General features: G+C 46.1%; 2 protein-coding genes across 7 annotated transcripts in view; one reads left to right on the top strand and one right to left on the bottom strand.

Moving 5' to 3' along the window:
- The first annotated feature begins 276 nt into the window (after window positions 1-276).
- On the top strand, window positions 277-5,225 carry LOC106576111 (leiomodin-2). Its single transcript, XM_014153002.2, has 4 exons — window positions 277-1,646; window positions 1,919-2,629; window positions 2,751-3,374; window positions 4,857-5,225. Exons 1-4 carry the CDS (start codon window positions 1,368-1,370, stop codon window positions 4,908-4,910), a joined length of 1,668 nt encoding a protein of 555 aa, XP_014008477.1. The 5' UTR covers window positions 277-1,367; the 3' UTR covers window positions 4,911-5,225.
- Window positions 5,226-7,863: 2,638 nt separating this feature from the next.
- LOC106576110 (neural Wiskott-Aldrich syndrome protein) overlaps window positions 7,864-18,558 on the bottom strand; it is a 33,156-nt gene continuing 22,461 nt past the window's right edge. For 4 of the 6 annotated variants that reach the window (XM_045699737.1, XM_045699736.1, XM_045699738.1 and 1 more), the window contains 7 exons: window positions 14,441-14,639; window positions 12,638-12,680; window positions 11,272-11,425; window positions 11,042-11,065; window positions 9,672-10,192; window positions 9,072-9,177; window positions 7,864-8,981 (listed from right to left, as the gene is read on the bottom strand). In XM_045699737.1, coding sequence (XP_045555693.1) covers window positions 8,920-8,981; window positions 9,072-9,177; window positions 9,672-10,192; window positions 11,042-11,065; window positions 11,272-11,425; window positions 12,638-12,680; window positions 14,441-14,639 — 1,109 coding nt within the window. In that variant the 3' untranslated portion in view covers window positions 7,864-8,919. Of the gene's footprint in view, window positions 8,982-9,071; window positions 9,178-9,671; window positions 10,193-11,041; window positions 11,066-11,271; window positions 11,426-12,637; window positions 12,681-14,440; window positions 14,640-15,195; window positions 17,610-18,558 lie in introns of those variants that run through there. The other 2 variants (XM_045699741.1, XM_014152998.2) reach the window with 2 other exon arrangements.

Below are 18,558 nucleotides of genomic sequence, written 5' to 3'. Positions count from 1 at the left end.
GTGCTGTATAACGAGGTCTGATTAAAAGCCCAAAGCCAGCAGTGTATAGCAGAGATAGAGAACATCCCGCTGCCTTGTCTGCCAGCTCTCAGAGAAGCTCCTCCACTCTACTCTGACAAGCCTAAAATGATAACATAACCCTCTTTTAAAAAAAGCCCACTGACGCAATCGTCTATTGTTATTCCCAGTATTCCAGGAACCATTTTACTAAATCAAAGCCCATTATTAAAAGATACAGCTCTACTACTACATTATTGCTATATTAGTCTGCTCCATAGAAACATGTTACCATAGAAACCATGATATCCCGTGTGGCTCATTTGGTAGAGCATGGTGTTTGCAATGCCAGGGTTGTGGGTTAGATTCCCACGGGGACCAGTACGGAAAAAATGTATGAAACGTATGCATTCACTACTGTAAGTCGCTCTGGATAAGAGCGTCTGCTAAATGACTAAAATGTAAATGATATCTGTAGTAGTTAATCCCACGGGAAGGCCAGTGGTGTCACACAACAATGTCGATTGGTGATAAAGACACTTGAAAAGTAACAATTTCAATACAGCCTACTTCACTCTGTCCCTTATGAGATAACCAACCTATCTGGTCCTTACTAGAGGCACATCTGAAATTACACCATATTCCTTATGTAGTGCACTACATTTGAACAGAGCCACCTAGGGAAAAGTGTACTATTTGAGACACATCTATGTCATGGTGTGGGTCTCTGAGTCTGAATGTCTTTCTATGTCTGTGGGTTTCTCTATGTGTGATGTGATGTCCCTCTGTGTGTAAATATGTGTTTTCATGTTGCTATGTGTCTCTGTGTTTCTGCTTGTCGTTATGTGCCTCTATGACTCGCTGACGGTCTCTCTTGGGTCTGGTTTTTTGGCCATGAACAATGTGGCCGCTGCTGGGATCCGCTGACAGGCCTGACCAGGGCCGCACTGCTCTCTGAGCTCACATGCTTTTTGTGGCTCTAGTCTATCTCTCTGAGCAGCGCCTCCCAAAAAAAGCACTGTGCATCATGGTCCGACGCTTTGTTGCACTCCACTGATCCCTCTCTTAAGGCCTCTGCAGCAGCTGGAGAGATTAGAAGAGAGGAGAACAGGACACACACTCAACACACACACCACCGACACAGACACCCCAGCTAGGCCCCTTGCACACACATCACTGGTACTGTTCTCACTGAAGTAGTAGAGGACAAACAGAACTGGCTGAGACTGAACTTGACTGGACCCACACCTCCAGAAAGACTCCACACTGACCAGAAACCTATCCCAGAAAGATCCCATCCTGATCGGACTCGTACGGCACACAGAGCCCCATCTACCTGGAGCCCGGCCAAGGGGCCAACCTCTTCAGCGATGAACGGTTTTGGGTACCGTCGGGAGTTGAGTAAGTATGAGGATGTGGATGAGGATGAACTACTGGCTTCTCTCAGCCCAGAGGAGCTAGCAGAGCTGGAGATGGAGCTGGCAGACATTGACCCTGATGCCAACGTGCCCATCGGCCTGAGACAGCGGGACCAGACGGAGAAGACCCCTACTGGCACCTTCAATAGAGACTCTCTGTTGAAGTACTGGGAGAAGGAGACCAAGAGGATACTGGAGGATGAGAGAGGGGAAGCAAGCAGCCCCAAACAGGTCAGTGATCAGGAGAGAGTCTGAACTCCACTAGCTTGCTACTCTCAGATCTATATGGATAACCTATATGGATAACCTTTGACCAATTAAGAAGCTTCATTATTCAATAATGATCACTTTCTTGTACAACGGAGAACCAGTTAGGACCTTCACACAAAAAAAATGCAAATCATCCTGTTTAGGTCTAACTTTATACATAATACAGTTATAAGAGAACATGACCATGTGTCTGAGTCAGATTAATGAGAGATTTACAACTTATGTCTAAACAGGATGACGATGATGATGCCAAAAAGAGCGAGGAAGAATGCGTGACAGAAAGCAACAGCGAAGCAGAGGAGGAGGCGGATGACGAGAACGAGAAAGAAAATAAAGATTATGAAGGGGAAGAGGAGGAAGAAGAAGAAGAGGAAGAGGAGAGTGAGGAAGAGGGAACTGAAACAGAGGATGAGGAGGATAAAGAGGAGCCAGAAGAGGAAAGGCCTGAAGCAGCGCCCCCAAAGGATCCTGGTCCTCCATCACCGCTGTCAGTCGTCATCTCCTCCCCTAGCCTCCTGAGACTCCCAAGGGTGGAGCCTATGAGACTAACCCCGCCCCCACCTCCGCTTGACCCCAACGCCGACGGCAACCCAACAGTTGTCGACGAGGCCCTGGAAAGAGTCCTTAATAACGACCCTGAGCTCAAAGAGGTCAACCTCAACAACATCGAGGACATCTCACAGGACACTCTAATCCAGTTTGCCGAGTCACTGCGCTCCAACACACACGTGCGTGTCTTTAGCCTGGCCAACACGCATGCTGACGACCCCGTGGCGCTGGCCATTGCCAAGACGCTGTGCGAAAACTCCTCCATCATCAGCCTGAACATTGAGTCCAACTATGTGACAGGGAAAGGGGTTCTGGCTATGGTTCAGGCTCTGCCTAGCAATAGCACCCTGACTGAGCTACGCTTCCACAACCAGAGACACATGTGTGGAGGACAGGTCAGTCAGTCTGGACTTGGTTTTAGATCTTGATGCAGCTGCTCAACACACATTTGCAGGCAATAGTAAAAGCACAAACTCACAATCCCTCTCTCTCTCTCTCTCTCTCTCTCTCTGTCAGGTGGAGATGGAGATGGTGAAGATTCTGAGGGAGAACCACGCCCTGATCAAGCTGGGTTACCAGTTCCACCTGCCAGGCCCCCGGATGAGCATGACAGGCATCCTGACCCGTAACATGGACCGTCAGAGACAGAAACGCCTGCAGGAGCAGAGACAGAACCAGCAGGCGGGGCCCGAGGGGGCCGTTAACCCCCGTACCACTGCTCTATTGAAGGCCACTCCGGGTTCTTCACCCTACGGTTCCCCGCGTGTGTCGCCTTGGCAATCCCCCAAACTCCCCAAAAAACAGACCCCTCCTGCTCCCCCGCCGCCTCCCCCACCTCCTCCCCCACCCCCTCCACTGCCATGCCAGCCCCCGGCAGAGAAGAAGAAGCCGACTAGGAAGATAGCGGAGGTGATCAGGCTCCACGAGGAGGTCGTTAAGAAGCAAGGGAAAGGGAAGGGGAAGAAGGGGAAGAAAGGACTGAAAGAGACCAACAGTATCTTGAAGGAGCTGAAGAACGCTCTGCGGCCAGTGGCAGAGAAGAGAGAACAGGAGCACAGCAGGCCACCCACTCCACTGCGCTCGTCACACGACCAGCTCATGGACTCCATCCGCAACGCCAGTGTCCGCTCCCTCAGAAAGGTGAGATTGTGTATGTGAGTACATGTACGTGCATGTGTACATGCATAGCCAATAAGAGTTAACAAGGGTTTAAGGGTAAAAGATGGTCAGCTGGTGAGACACCACCTATGAGAGTTCCTAGTCTCATACATCATCATTAGGACCCAGAGTAATTTTCTGGCCAGGTCACATAGCCAGGAAAAACGATTGGCCCTTACCAACATGGAGGCTATTCTAGCTGTATCCTGGGCTGGTTATTCCTGGACGGGCTGGGTATTCCTGGACAGACACGGTATGCTCCAATTCTTCACCACCAGCCAAATAGCATTGGAAAAAAGCATTGGAAAAGTGTCTCTTTCTGTGACAAAGCCAGCAGACTGAGACACTACGTCATCTTGGAAAATGTCAAAGACAACTCATATAAAATGGTTGAGAGAAAGTGTCTGGTCTAAACGGTCAAAGATAAATAAGGTTGTGCTTTGAGAACCTTAGGGTGGATTCCTACAGTCAAAGGGAACACATACCTCAGAGGTCAGTGTGATTTAGACAGGTGACAGAGGAACATCGCTATCTGAGTCATCTCCTGTGGTTGACATGTTATTTTACGATGGACGCCGATCATATGACACTTTTCCATCATTAAGCGCTGTGGTATGTCTGAGCAAAGCCAAACACAACACAAGCCTTGGTTGAAGTCCCTAAGACAGGCCGAGAGAGAGAGAGAGAGAGAGGGGGGGGGGGGGGATAAATAAAGAGATAGAGAGAAAGAAGGAGAAAGGAGCGAGAGAGTAGTCTAGTCTCTAATGTTTCTGTGGGCCCATTAATGTGTGGTAACTGCTTGTTATGTTGTTACTGTGGAAAATCCTGGTTGCCCTCAGAAGGTTACGGTCTAGAGGCTGTGAATGCCTGCCACTTAACTAGAGTTAAAAATAGGACTGTTGGACGGCTGCTATGATAAGGGAAACGGGAAAGGCCTCACAGTACCAGAACGAACTCTGACAACAAAGAGTAAATAAGGAAAGCGCAGAGGGATTTTTGTTATAGTTGAGAGCAAAAATGTTAGATATTGCTGCTGCATTTCTGACATTTTGTGATGAGTTTTGCCCAATTTATCACAAAAATGCGCTTGATTGAACCACTTTATGCGGTAAAAGTATGGTTTTAATTGTGAGCCTTCTTTTTGTAGTGTGATGATCGGACAGTTTTATGCAGTAATATTGCGGTGATTTGACTGTTAGATGCGGTAATAGTGCGGTGGATGATCAAATTTGCAAGCCCTTGCATAATATGTTGGGGATTGTTGATTTTGCAAACAATGCAGTCACAAAATCCTGGAAGGACTGGACAATATTAGGCTACGGAATATATGTTTTTTTTTCTGCTCACATGTATTTCTCTCTGACATAGCTCTAGCTTTCATGGAATCTTTTGTTTTCGAGAAACCTAGCATAAGAAAATAAATCCTGTTTTATTTAACAGAAATCGTTGTCTTTTTAATTGCAGGTGGAAGTTCCACAGAGGAAGTTTGTCTTTGTCCCTGATGAAGAGACTAGCTGATCTGAAGACACAGGGAACCCCCTGAGACTACTGAGGACACATAAACTATATGTTCAGATTGAACGGGACTTTCCTCAGAGAAGATACTGGAAATGAACACTGTAATAACATCTTTACTATTGGAGAAAAAAAAATCTGAAATTCATATATTTTTTACATGTATTTATGCTGTATGCTTTTGCAGAAAGGCATTAAATATAAATTGTCTAAATTGTTTACTGAGGTAACCTTTTTTTGTATAATTGTAAATATTGTATTTGGTGTGTGAGGAATATACTATATGAATTCAACATGAAGATAAAAGTAACAACACAATGAAGTGTTATGGTGTTTTATTGCTGCTTAAACCATGGTACTGTTGAAAAGGTACTGTGACTGTCCAAAAGATTCTCTACAACATGTAATGTTCTAAAGTTACTGTCCTTTGGCTTCAGTCCTAAAAGGTTTTGGCAAAAAGATTCTGTCCAAAAGCCAAAAAGTTATATCCATCTTCCTGTCGGACAGCATCCCCCCTCCCGCTGCCCTCAGAACAGCCTCCATTCGTTGGGATGGACTCTACAAGGTGTCGAAAACTTTCCACAGAGATGCTGGCCCATGTTGACCGCAATGCTTCCCACAGTTGCGTCAAGTTGGCTGGATGTCCTTTAGGTGGTAGACCATTCGTGATACACACATGAAACTGTTGAGCTTGAAAAACCCAGCAGCGTTGCAGTTCTTGACACAAACCGGTGTGGCTGGCATCTACTACCAAAACCTGTTGAAAGGCACATAAATATTTTATCTTGGCCATTCACCGTCTGAATGGCACACATACACAGTCCGTGTCTCAATTGTCTCAAGACTTAAAAATCCATCTTTAACTAGTCTCCTTCTCTTCATCTACACTGACTGAAGTGGATTTAATAAGGGTGACAGTAAGGGATCAAAGCTTTCACCTGGTCAGTCTGTCATGGAAAGAGCAGGTGTTCTTAATGTCGTTTATACTCAGTGAATGTAGCAGAGGACCACCTAATACTCCCCCTGAGCATTTATGTGTCTTGGAAGAGTTTTCTGGTATGGTCCCAAATCCACCCCACAGCTGTTAAAAGCAAACACAAAACTGAAATGCTTTTGGCATAACCATCCTAGCTTCCCACATGGAATTGGAAAGGACATCAAAACTCTGCAAAAACACGTTTTTTTGACAAGGTAAACATCTGTCGTTCTGCCATTGAACAAGACATTTAACCTACTGTTCCCCGGTAGGCCGTCATTGTAAATAATAATTTGTTCATAACCGGCTTGCCTAGTTAAATAAATAAAATGTAGCCTAAACGCGCTGCATCTGCGAGCTGTTGGCAAGAGATTTTTATTTAGTGCGAAAATGTACTTTTTTGTGTGCACACAACGTCATCACGCACTGATTTTTATCCCCGACTAGTCTGTTTGGTGGAAACTGCGCATATTTTCTTTATCCGGATTTTAGAATATTCGCATGAAAATCTGTCGCCAGTTGGATGGAAAACTAGCTAGTGACAGAAAATGAGCATTGCATCAGTGTGAATGTGCAAATCTGACATGGGTCACATATAAAACTGTGTGGACAGTCAGGAAAAAAAAGATTGTGTAAACAGCCATAAGAGGATGTGGAGAGAATTGATAACTCTTAACACATGACCCTAACGCAGCTGGCAGATTGGTAAAATAACAATTGTCTACTGAAAGGTCATGAGTTATTTTTCCAATCCCACTTCCTGGCAAACTATTTTCATACATTTAAAACATAAACAAATCATTTGCCCTCTGTATCTCTCTATTCAATCATTCCAGCTTAATCTCTTCTACATACACACTACAAATAGTCCATGAGTTATGTCATGTGGACTCAGTTCGACCTCGCAGTTTAATGTGTGGGTTTAGCCAACATGATGAGTACTGGGAACTGAGAGACAATGGCCATAGGCCACACTGAAACCAAAGTTATTAACAGCTGTTAATACTGTCTCCTCCCACTACTTGGTCCAACCCTCCCATCACACTTCTACAGGCCTGCAGCAAGCATTCCAGTACTCAGATTTAGTGGCTGTCATGGACTTGTGCCATATGTCCATGTGTTCCCATTAAGCAGTCGTTCCCTTGTTGCCATGCCACCTGTCCTACAGTAAGTCCCGTTGTTGCTATGTCCATGCTCTGTCCCCAGTGTATTGTCACTAAGGGTGCCAAGCTCACTGCTCAGGTGTAAATTCCACAGTGCTAGGGGCCTGGAACTGTGACATACCTGCTAGAACCCCTTTCGTAAACCATTCATAGGGGACGCTGGTCCTACAGGCTTACCAAAGCGCACAAGGGAGAGGACACAGGACACGCTCTACCCTGCTGCACCCACTCCATCTTTGGCATAGTTACACACGCATCACCTGGAACGGATTGAAATAAACACCCAACTACTATTAAATATAAATATCAACAATGCAGGCAATCTTATTTCAGTTTGAGATCAGTTTGTGGGAGCAGACATACCAGGGGGTTATTCAGGTATTCAGACAGGCCGTGGAACATCACTGGACAGTCAGATAGAAATATTAAGTGTAGATCAGACAGCTCTGTAGCATATAAGAGAGTCAAGTCTGCTCTATTCATTAAATGCTATATGGACCGTTCAAAGACCCCATGTGAATATGTCTCAGCTGTTGTCTGCTCAATCATGCCAAGCTGCTGGTGATGAGAGCTCTGGTCATCACTCACTACTGATGGAAGCGTTGCCAGAGGGCTTAGTGCACATGCACGCACACATCCCCGTGCACGCCTTTAACGCGCTCAAACATCAAAACAAGTAAACACTCAGGAGTTGCTCTCGCTCAAAACAACCCTAGGCCCAAGCAAACACTTATTGTACGGTACACCTACTGTACAAAGGCTGGTCATATTTAACATCATACTCACATCCATCCCACAGAAAACAGGAGAGCGTCGCTTTAAATATTAACATTTATTTGAGTGTACAATTTAATAGTCCATTATTCTTCCAACCTCATTTCTGAAGGTTTGAGGTCCATATATCCTGGTTACTGAACAGAGTTTCACTACCGTGAAAACATACAGAGCGATACTGTAAAAAACAGCATTGGTTCCCTTCCCCAATGAGAAAGCAGTATCCCTCTGTGTAGAGACAGGTTAGTGTCAATGGTAGATGAGTGTTAGTGTGGTTCACTGGTTCTGAAGGACAGTTTGTTAGTGGAACAGTTCAGATGTCATATTAAGTTGACAAAACTAATTCATCCTCAAGCTTTGCATCCGCATCGACCTGATTCAAACAAATAACTGTAGGCGGCTGATTGCTACAGTAAAACAAATGTTTGTAGAGTATACTGTATTGTAACTGATGAAACAAACCGAAACGCAGAGCAGACAGCTGTGTGTGTGTGTACTACTGTAGTGTACGGGTTGACAGTATTGGATAATTGAAGTGATATCCTTTAAAGCATAACGTTGCAGATACAGCCATGATACTGCTCTGTATTCACGTACTGAGCCTCTTCTTTCAATTCGTGCAAAAATACAAACTCTGAGTCGATTTACCATCGACAGCGAATGGGACTAAATATTCCAACAGAGCTGATTTCGTAAGAAAATAAGAGTGCTAAACTAGGATTTTTGAATAAGTAAAAATGAAGTAAGAGAAGGGTATGAAAATAGTGTTCTCGATTTTTAACAACTATAACATTAAGGGCTCTGTCAGTTTGTTCACTTGTTCTCCCTCCAGTCACTGACTGAAATCTACAGATCAAGAGAAACTTGACATAAAAAAATGTTAATGCAGGAGAGAAGAACTTTACAGAAAGATAACATGACAAACCTTTACAGATTAAATGAGGTATTGCACAGAATAATAATAAAAAAAAAAGCATAAAGGCAACAAAAATATACAGCAAATTGATAAAACATTTACATTATCATTTGAATAAGATTTAGAAAAACAATTTAGGAACAATGTAGTGTTGTCATAGTCATCCGGGGGAGGGGGGGGTCACTAGTCATCCCACTCATCATCATCCTCAAAGTCCTCTTCCTCATCATCATCGTCATCATCATCTAGGGACAGAGACACAAAGAAAATACATTGGTATGAATATAACAACAGCCTCGTATCTGACGTGTGTGTGTGTGTGTGTGTGTGTATACCTGAGGAGTGGATGGCTTTGCTCCTCTTCTGCATCACCTCCATCAGAGCTCCTACGATGCCGGCTGATGGAGTGGCGGGTCCTCCTGACCCTGGTTCGTCAGTCACCTGGAACACACAGGAATACACACCAGTCAACACGCTCCAGTATAGGGGAATGTGCATCTAGTATCACTAGAACAGGGGAAGTGTGAAGGGGCTGCGTGGTCAAGCCGACAGCTGCATTGGCCGTACAGCAGTTACTGCGCTACGGCCTCTGTAGAAGTCAGGCCATTCATACTTCCTGTTGTGAAGGAAGATGTCAAGGAAGTGAGTTTGTGTTTATAGAGGACTTCCCGCCCCCACCTACCGTCAACCAATCATGTCAATGCAGAGTTATACGGCACAATACGGAGCCCTCCACATTGTTACAAAATTTGGGAGGCCCAAGGCGATGCGGTACAGAGCTTGATAAAGCTCTGCAATTGCATCACACCCTCAGTACGCAGCATCTGGATCGCAATGCCGGAGCAATCATAAATTGGCTTTTAGTGGTTGAGGTAGGAGCTAGGGAACATGGGCATAGGGGTTAGAGTGTAGTGTATAAGGTAATGTCCACTCACAGCCTTTAGCTGCTTGCCCTGTCGTATCTGTTCAAGGAGACCGTCTCGGCCGGTGCTGGTGGAAACGGGCCTCTCCTTCTGCTCTACCTTCTTCAGCGGAGCCCCCTCCCTGATCTGGCTCAACAGGGCTGAGGGCTTACCAGCACCACCACCCCCTCCATCAACTTCCAGCAGCATGGGTGGGGGAGGAGGGCCGGGAGGCGGGGGAGGAGGAGGGGGTGCTCCGGAACCCATACCTGCTGGGGCGGAGGAGGGAGGCGGGGGAGGAGGTGGGGCATGGGGAGCCAGGGAGGCAAGGGAAGGCTGGGGAGGAGGGGGCAGAGGGCCTCTGGTTGGGGGTGGGGGTGGTGCTCCCATGCCTGTTCTGGAGGGGGGAGGTGGTGGTGGGGCTGAGGTGGGCGCTCTGGAGGGGGGAGGAGGGGGAGGCGCACCCCTTCCCCTGATGGGTGGGGGCGGGGGGCCGGAGGTCTGGTGTGGGGGAGGGGGTGGTGGTCCACCTCTGGAAGGAGGGGGTGGGGGGGCTGGACCAGAGAGAAGATAAATTATTTTTGCATGGAATCGACTATTGCATATATACACACACACTGAGCCTACTGTACACTTCACAACATGCTTTAAAATCTAGAAGAACCTCAGGAGAAAAGGCAGCAACAAATACAGCTCAATTGCTGGTATGCCAGCATGCAGTAATGACTGTAGCCACTAGGGACAGCTATGCTTCATGTTATTCTTCTCAACTAACCCAGAAACTCAAACAAAAGCTCTGTGGTAGCATAGCATTGACATTCTAAAGTCAAGATAAGGCAAACGTCTCTTCAGCACACTGCAAACTGACTCCTGGTTTGGTCTGTCAAGGTCAATACATGTTAGATCCAGCCCAGGGCTGCACAGCTATGGGTCCGTATCCACAAAGCGTCTGCGACTAGGAGTGCTGATCTAGACTCTTTCCATACAATCTTATTCATTATGACCTAGAAGAGAAAACGGAGCCTAGATCAGCATTCCCACTCAGACACTTTGTGGATAGACACCCTGGTCTTCAAGGGCATCAGTCCTGAGGAACTCGAGGGCCTGAGTTGTGCGCCCCTGTGTTAGACCAGGGATTCCCAAACTCGGTCCTGGGGCCCCTCCTGGGAGCATATTTTGGGGGTGTTTGCCCTAGCACTACACAGCTGATTCAAATAATCAAAGTTTAGGGCAACAAAAAAACAAGACGTGCACACAGGACCCAGTTTGGGAAACCCTGTGTTAGACTTTGGGACAGAGATGGAACTACTCTTTTGTCCTCCAGAGGTCAGAGTTAGTCTATCAGACAGCTTCCCAGTCAGGTTAATGCCACAGCAGCACCATGCAGAGATAAACCAACCTACCACACCACCTTGGAGGTGGAGGACCTGAGGAAAACACGATGAACATTAGACCCTAGAGCACTAAACAATCTATATGGACACCATCACAGTTTAGGCTACAAGGCAACTTGTTTGTCAGTCACTATGGATATTCTTCTGACAAAACACAGAACACACACACACACACACACACACACACACACACACACACACACACACACACACACACACACACACACACACACACACACCTTGTCTGCGGAGCTCGATCTTGACTGCCTCCACGCCTCCCTTCTTCTCGATGAAGTCATAGATGACCTTGGAGGTCTCCTTGTCCTTCAGCTGGGCCTCAGAGATGCCACACATGTCAAACAGGTTCTTCAGCTCCGGGTCTAGGTTGTTCAACTGGAGGAGAGAGTAGAGAACACTGGGTTAGAACCACACTGAAATGATGGAAAAGAAACTAACAGGAATAGAACCAATGCTGGGTCAGAACCACTATCAGTTAGAACTTCACTCAGAACTTCAATTGGTTACAACTTCACTTAGTTTGAACCTCAATGAGTTAGACCGTCACTGGGATAAAACACTACTCGGTTAGAAACACATGTCAGAGCTGGTGGTCTCATGTTCTCAGATAAACTGCTCTGACGTTGGCGCCCCTGCATCGCCACCTGGTGGCTGAGGGGAACTGTGCCAGGTTGGCACTGCCCAACCGGTAGAGTGGATTGAAGGCTGTGGGATTATATTCCCACAGAACTATATTACACAGGTTTATATCTCATCTAGTTTAAACCACTACTCTAGCTCTCTGGGCAGACACACAAAACAACAGTTTAGTTTATGTAATTCAGGTTGTGTTCTTTTATGTAATGAATTACTGCTGTAAGGGGTATTCTTTCCTGTTGAACCATGTTAAAACATTCTATATCTCTTCCTCTTAAACTCACTCATCTCTCTCTCCACTTAAATTCTTTAAAGTATTAAAGCTCAGAAACTCAAAATCATTGAAATCTTATTTTAGAAATGTCATCAAATCATCCGGGTTCCCGTCTGTTCGATGTACGTGTAGAACACCACGCAATAATTACTTATCATCCTTCATTTGGAAACAACTGAAAGGATTATGCAGGAACAGGTTTAGAATGTGAAATCTCCTTGTGTAAGCCTGGGCTGGCAGTGACTTCTGCAGAGAGGAGAGATATCATAATATTTCATATTTAGTTCTGAGGAGAATCACGTCTGACGAGCATGCCTTCAGAAATAAACAACTGGTAAGGGGGATAAAAACACAACCCCCCCCTCCACTCTCCTTCCCTCCCCTCTTTCTCCCAGTAATACACATCCTCAGAGAAACCATCCCACTGTCCAGGCCTACTGGTTTGAGTTTGAAAGAAAGGCATTTCACTGTACTTGCGCATGCGACATTAAAACTTGAAAATGTCCCATACGTTATATGACAGAGGCTAGCTAGACCACTGAAGTGAGAAGAGGCAGATCCCAGGTCACATAGGATCTTCCCATACCATTAGAAGTAGGGGGATGACTCTACTAGCCAGATGCTACAGTGTAGACAACATCTCCTCAGTCAGAACCCAGTCAGTCAGTCATACTTACATCGAAGCCTGTGTTAGGGTCCCAGCCGACGTGGCCGACGTGCCTGGAAGGAAACACATGATCAGAGAGAGGAGTACAGAGCCTGAGGGAATGATCACATAGGCTACCTACTATACACACACACACACACACACACACACACCCCAAACCCTATACTCAGGAAATGAGAGGACACACAGAGGAAGTGTAAACTCTAAAAAGTAGCCTAGCTAGAAAGGTAACTCCAAGCACATTTTCGCTAAGAGCAGCTGTTTAGCTGGTTAAACAAGGGTGAATCATGTGTTGGCAAAAATGTATGTCTTGACTTGGACACTGCACCCGCCACATTGTCAGGCTTTGAAAAAGCACCTGCGAATAGGCTATGTCAGATACTCCAGAGACTGTCATTAGCTCAATATTAGGAGTTGAGAAATAAAAGGTGGATAGAAAGATACTGCTAATTCAAAATGTGTTTATTCTTTTGTTGCTAGTGATATTCAAAAACATTGAAAATATATATATCACCCCCACAACATGATGCTGCCACCCCCGTGCTTCACGGTTGGGATGGTGTTCGTCAGCTTGCAAGCCTCCCCCTTTTTCCTCCTAACTTAACGATGGTCATTTTGGCCAAACAGTTCTATTTTTGTTTCATCAGACCAGAGGACATTTCTCCAAAAACTACGATCTTTGTCCCCATGTGCAGTTGCAAACCGTAGTCTGGCTTTTTTATGGCGGTTTTGGAGCAGTGGCTTCTTCCTTGCTGAGTGGCCTTTCAGGTTATGTCGATATAGGACTCGTTTTACTGTGGATATAGATACTTTTGTACCCGTTTCCTCCAGCATCTTCACAAGGTCCTTTGCTGTTGTTCTGTGATTGATTTGCACTTTTCACACCAAAGTACGTCCATCTCTAGGAGACAGAACGCGTCTCCTTCCTGAGCGTTATGACGGCTGAGATTTAATATTTGAGATCAGATGACCAGGCCTCCACGATCACTCAACCAAATTGAGATGGTTTGGGATGAGTTGGACTGCAGAGTGAAGAAAAAGCAGCCAACAAGTGCTCGGCATATGTGGGAAGTCCTTCAAAACTGTCAGAAGAGTGTGCAAAGCTGTCATCAAGGCAATGGGTGGATACTTTGAAGAATCTAAAATATATTTTGATTTGTTTAAAACGTTTTTGGTTACTAGATGATTCCATATTTCATAGTTTTGATGTCTTCACTATTATTCTACAACGTGGAAAATAGTATAAAGAAAAACCCTTGAATGAGTAGGTGTGTCCCAACTTCTGACTGGTACTGTGTGTGTATTTATTTTCACAGATCCCCTGCAGTACCTGAGTGTGGACCCCTGGTTAAATACACCTGGTTTACACTACTTCAGTAAGCCAGTACTATAGTATTGACTACCACAGTGTCCTAGTCCTAAAAACACGGGACAGATAATCCTCGCATCAATCATGCCAGATACATATTACATGGGATTACAAATATGTCCAGGATTAAAAAGTCCCATCAACTCTTTGCCACACATTAACACATGGCAGTGACATTAGCCATGCAATACCCCCCAGATGACCCCAACGGGCCACATCCTAACTTGACATCACAGTGAGTAACTAGATGTTCCCCACAAATCTAATGTGAGGATTCAACCCACACTGTGGGCTTGTGAATGACCCTTACTACTCAGGTGTCACAAAAAAAGAGCAGAATTTAAAAACAAAATACACCTAAATAGAACAGAATGAAACAGAACAGAATATAACAGAATCATATAGAACAGAATAGAGAGGAATACATTAGAATGGAATACTCACTGGAAGTTGCTGGGTGTTCCGATGTCTGCCTTGGTCAGCTTCTTGCCCTTCTTTCCCTTCACCTTCTTCTCCTTCTTGTTGTTGTTGTTGAAGCTGGTGCTCACCATGTTGTTAATGTGAGAGGTGTGTCCGTGGAACCGTGACACAGTGTTGATCTCTGGGTTCTTGATGTCCACCGTGGCCATGGGCAGGGCCGGGCCTGGGGGGGGGGCAGAAGAGAGTCAGAACTACAGTACCCACAATGCAACCGGCCCGGAGAGTCTTGGTCTGGGGGAGACCAGAGTCTCAGATCTAGGTAGTTTAACACACTGATTACAATAGAGACTTTTGACATTTCATTAATGAGGTCTACTTCCATCGTTGACACGTTCTCCAATTAGTTCAATGAGAGGGCACACGGGGAGAGACAGCGGGTTGCCTTTTAACACCTGGAGAGTTGAGCCAACGCCACAACACACTATCTGCTGCTGTGATCACATTACATTCTCACTAAGCACTCCTGATGTACAACCATCTCCTCTCCTCTCTAATGCCTCCCATTAGGCTTAGGACAGCCAGTAAGAGAGATGTGTCTGCTAACCAACACACAGCAGACAAGAAAAACCACTACAACACTGACTGGATGAGATGTGTGTGAAATCCTCACACTGAATAATATTGCCACTACCTGCGGCTCACACGTCCTGTGACACCCACATAGTGGTCAAACCAAACTGAATTCTACGGACATGTGTCCTGACTCCTTAGCCACCTACCTCTGTGGCTCGAGTCCCCACGGGGGCTCTTTCTGACAGAGGGCGAGACTGAGGGACTACAGTCACAGGGAGTTCCGTCCCCCTTCCTCCCCCCTCTGTCCCCCTTACACCCGCTGATAGCTGCCATGTTGACGTCCAGCAGCATTTCACCCACCACACTGCAGGCCTGGTCCCCGTGGCGCAGCGAGAGGCGGTTGGTAGGGTCCGAGGGGGGCGCATATAGTTCCTCCTGGGGAAGGATCAGGCAGTGGAGGGTGGAGAGACACCCTCCCGGATGGATCCCCCCTCCTCCTCCTCCCCCCTCAGATAGGTCCTCAGAGGGAGAGGACAGGAAGGTGGTACAGAACATCATCACAGAGCGGTGGCGGCAGCATGGGGGGGTGGGAAGACTACATGGTGCCCAGTCCTGGGATATAGCTTCGAGATCTATAGGTCCCGAGAATCAGAGAGACATCCCGAGAGGAACACAGGGTGTGCGAGCCACAGAACTAGAGAACCAAGTCCAGGATTTTGAGATCCAGGTGGAGGAGCAACCAGAGAGATCAAGAGGAGAAGACTGAGCAGGGTACGGACCAGACAGACAGCAGGCAGAGCCAGGCAGACTAAGACCCTCTGGCTAAGTGAGGTGCCTAGGGTTTGGGCAAATGCCACAGCTGACTCCACCTCCAAACTGAGTACTCTCTCCTCCCCTTCACAACAGGGAGCACTGCCAGGTCCCAGCTCTCTGAGCCTGACTCTTTCCCTTACTCTCTCACCCCTTCTGCCCTTCTCCACCAGCGGGCCAAACCACACCCCCAACTCTAGCCCACCTCTAATTCCAGCAAATCACAATGCTGGATTTTACATAACCATTAATGCCCACTGCTAATCCACCATAATCCCTGAGGTTCTCTTAAACATGATGAATCTACATCAGAGAGAGGCTGGCTGGGTGGGAGTCGGGACTCAAGAGACAGCATGGAGAAAGGAGGAGAGATGGTGTGAGAAAAGGGAGAGAGCGAGAGCGATAAGGAGGGGTGAACGAGAGAGGGCATTCAAGGCAACAACAAAAACTGGAACCTTCCGGGTGAACACAGTTAATTCCCCAGAGACACACTAGTGAGTCAGAGTCAAACAAACATGGTACCACATCCATCTGCCCAACGTGGATCTGGCTGTGCCCTCTTCCTGTCCGCAGGGTCATTCTCACCCATCATTACCGCAGACAAACTGCTGTACGGCCACAGGCAGAACACACAATGCCAGATAGACCGGAATGTTGTCTGTATGGGCAGTCTGGCTTGGGCACTACGCGCGGGAGTAATAAACTCGACCACTGCTACTAACTTCCGACGTGGCATACAAAGCCCGCCCTCACGTCTCTCCTTCACGACGTGGGTAAAACATTTAAACGTGTTAACCCTCGCAGGGCTGCTGGCCCAGACGGCATCCCTAGCCGCGTCCTCAGAGCATGCGCAGACCAGCTGGCTGGTGTGTTTACGGATATATTCAATCGCTCCCAACCCAAGTCTGCTGTCCCTACATTCTTCAAGATGGCCACCATTGTTCCTATACCCAAGAAGGCAAAGATTAACTAATGACTACCGCACTGTAGCACTCACTTCTGTCATCATGAAGTGCTTTGAGAGAAGGATGCAATCCCCATCACACTGCACATTCCCATCTGGACAAGAGGAATACCTATGTAAGAATGCTGTTCATTGACTACAGCTCAGCATTCAACACCATAGTTCCCTCCAAGCTCATCATCAAGCTGGAGGCTTCATGATGCCTCTAACTCAATCAAGTTTGCAGACGACAACAGTAGTGGGCTTGATTACCAACAATGACGAGACAGCCTACAGGGAGGTGGTGAGGGCACTCTGAGTGTGGCACCCCCAAAGCCATCAGACTGCTAAACAGCAATCACTAACTCAGAGAGGCTGCTGCCTACATGGAGACCCAATCACTGGCCACTTTAACAAATGGATCACTAGTCACTTAAAACAATGCCACTTTAATAATGTTTACATATCTTACATTACTCATATCATATGTACACTACCATTCAAAAGTGTGGGGTCACTTAGAAAGGTCTTTGTGTTCCATGAAAACATGCATGAAATGAGTTGCAAAATGAATAGGAAATATGGTCAAGACGTTGACAAGGTTATAAATAAATGACTTTTAATTGAAATAATTGTGTTCTTCAAACTTTTCTTTTGTCAAAGAATCCTCCATTTGCAGCAATTACAGCCCTGCAGACCTTTGGCATTCTAGTTGTCAATTTGTTGAAGTAATCTGAAGAGATTTCATCCCATGCTTCCTGAAGCACCTCCCACAAGTTGGATTGGCTTGATGGGCATTTCTTACGCACCATCCGGTCAAGCTGCTCCCACAACAGCACAATAGTGTTGAGATCCGGTGACTGTGCTGGCCACTCCATTATAGACAGAATACCAGCTGAGTGCTTCTTCCCTAAATAATTCTTGCATAGTTTGGAGCTGTGCTATGGGTCATTGTCCTGTTGTAGGAGGAAAGCGCCGTCCACAGGGTATGGCATGGCAAAATAGAGTGATAGTCTTCCTTCTTCAAGATCCCTTTTACCCTGTACAAATCTCACACTTTACCACCACCAGACCATCACATTGCCTCCACCATGCCTCCACCATGCTTGACAGATAGCATCAAGCACTCCTCCAGCATCTTTTCTGGGTCTCATGAATGTTCTTCTTTGAGATCCAAACACCTCAAAACTTAGATTCATATGTCCATAACACTTTCTTCCAATATTCCTCTGTCCAGTGTCTGTGTTCTTTTGCCCATCTTAATCTTTTATTTTTATTGGCCAGTCTGAGATATGGCTTTTTCTTTGCAACTCTGCCTAGAAGGCCAGCATCCCGGTGTCACCTCTTCACTGTTGACGTTGAGACTGGTGTTTTGCGGGTACTATTTAATGAAGCTGCCAGTTGAGGACTTGAGGCATCCGTTTCTCAAACTCTAATGTACTTGTCCTCTTACTCAGTTGTGCACCGGGGCCTCCCACTGCTCTTTCTATTCTGGTTAAAGCCAGTTTGCGCTGTTCTGTGAAGGGAGTAGTACACAGCATTGTATGAGATCTTCAGTTTCAGTTTTCAGCTGTTCTAACATAATTGCAAAAGAGTTTTCTAGTGATCAATTAGCCTTTTAAAATGATAAACTTGGATTAGCTAACACAACGTGCCATTGGAACACAGGAGGGATGGTTGCTGATAATGGGCCTCTGAACGCCTACGTAGATCTAATTATTATTATTTTTTTTAATCAGCCGTTTCCACCTACAATAGTCATTTACAGCATTAATGTCTACACTATTTCTGATTAATTTGATGTTATTTTAATGGA

This window comes from Salmo salar, chromosome ssa17 (genome assembly GCF_905237065.1).
Source record: "Salmo salar chromosome ssa17, Ssal_v3.1, whole genome shotgun sequence".
In the NCBI taxonomy this organism is placed as follows: Eukaryota; Metazoa; Chordata; class Actinopteri; order Salmoniformes; family Salmonidae; genus Salmo; species Salmo salar.
Note: the sequence above shows the minus strand (reverse complement) of the source record. Positions and strands in the feature narration are given on the sequence as shown.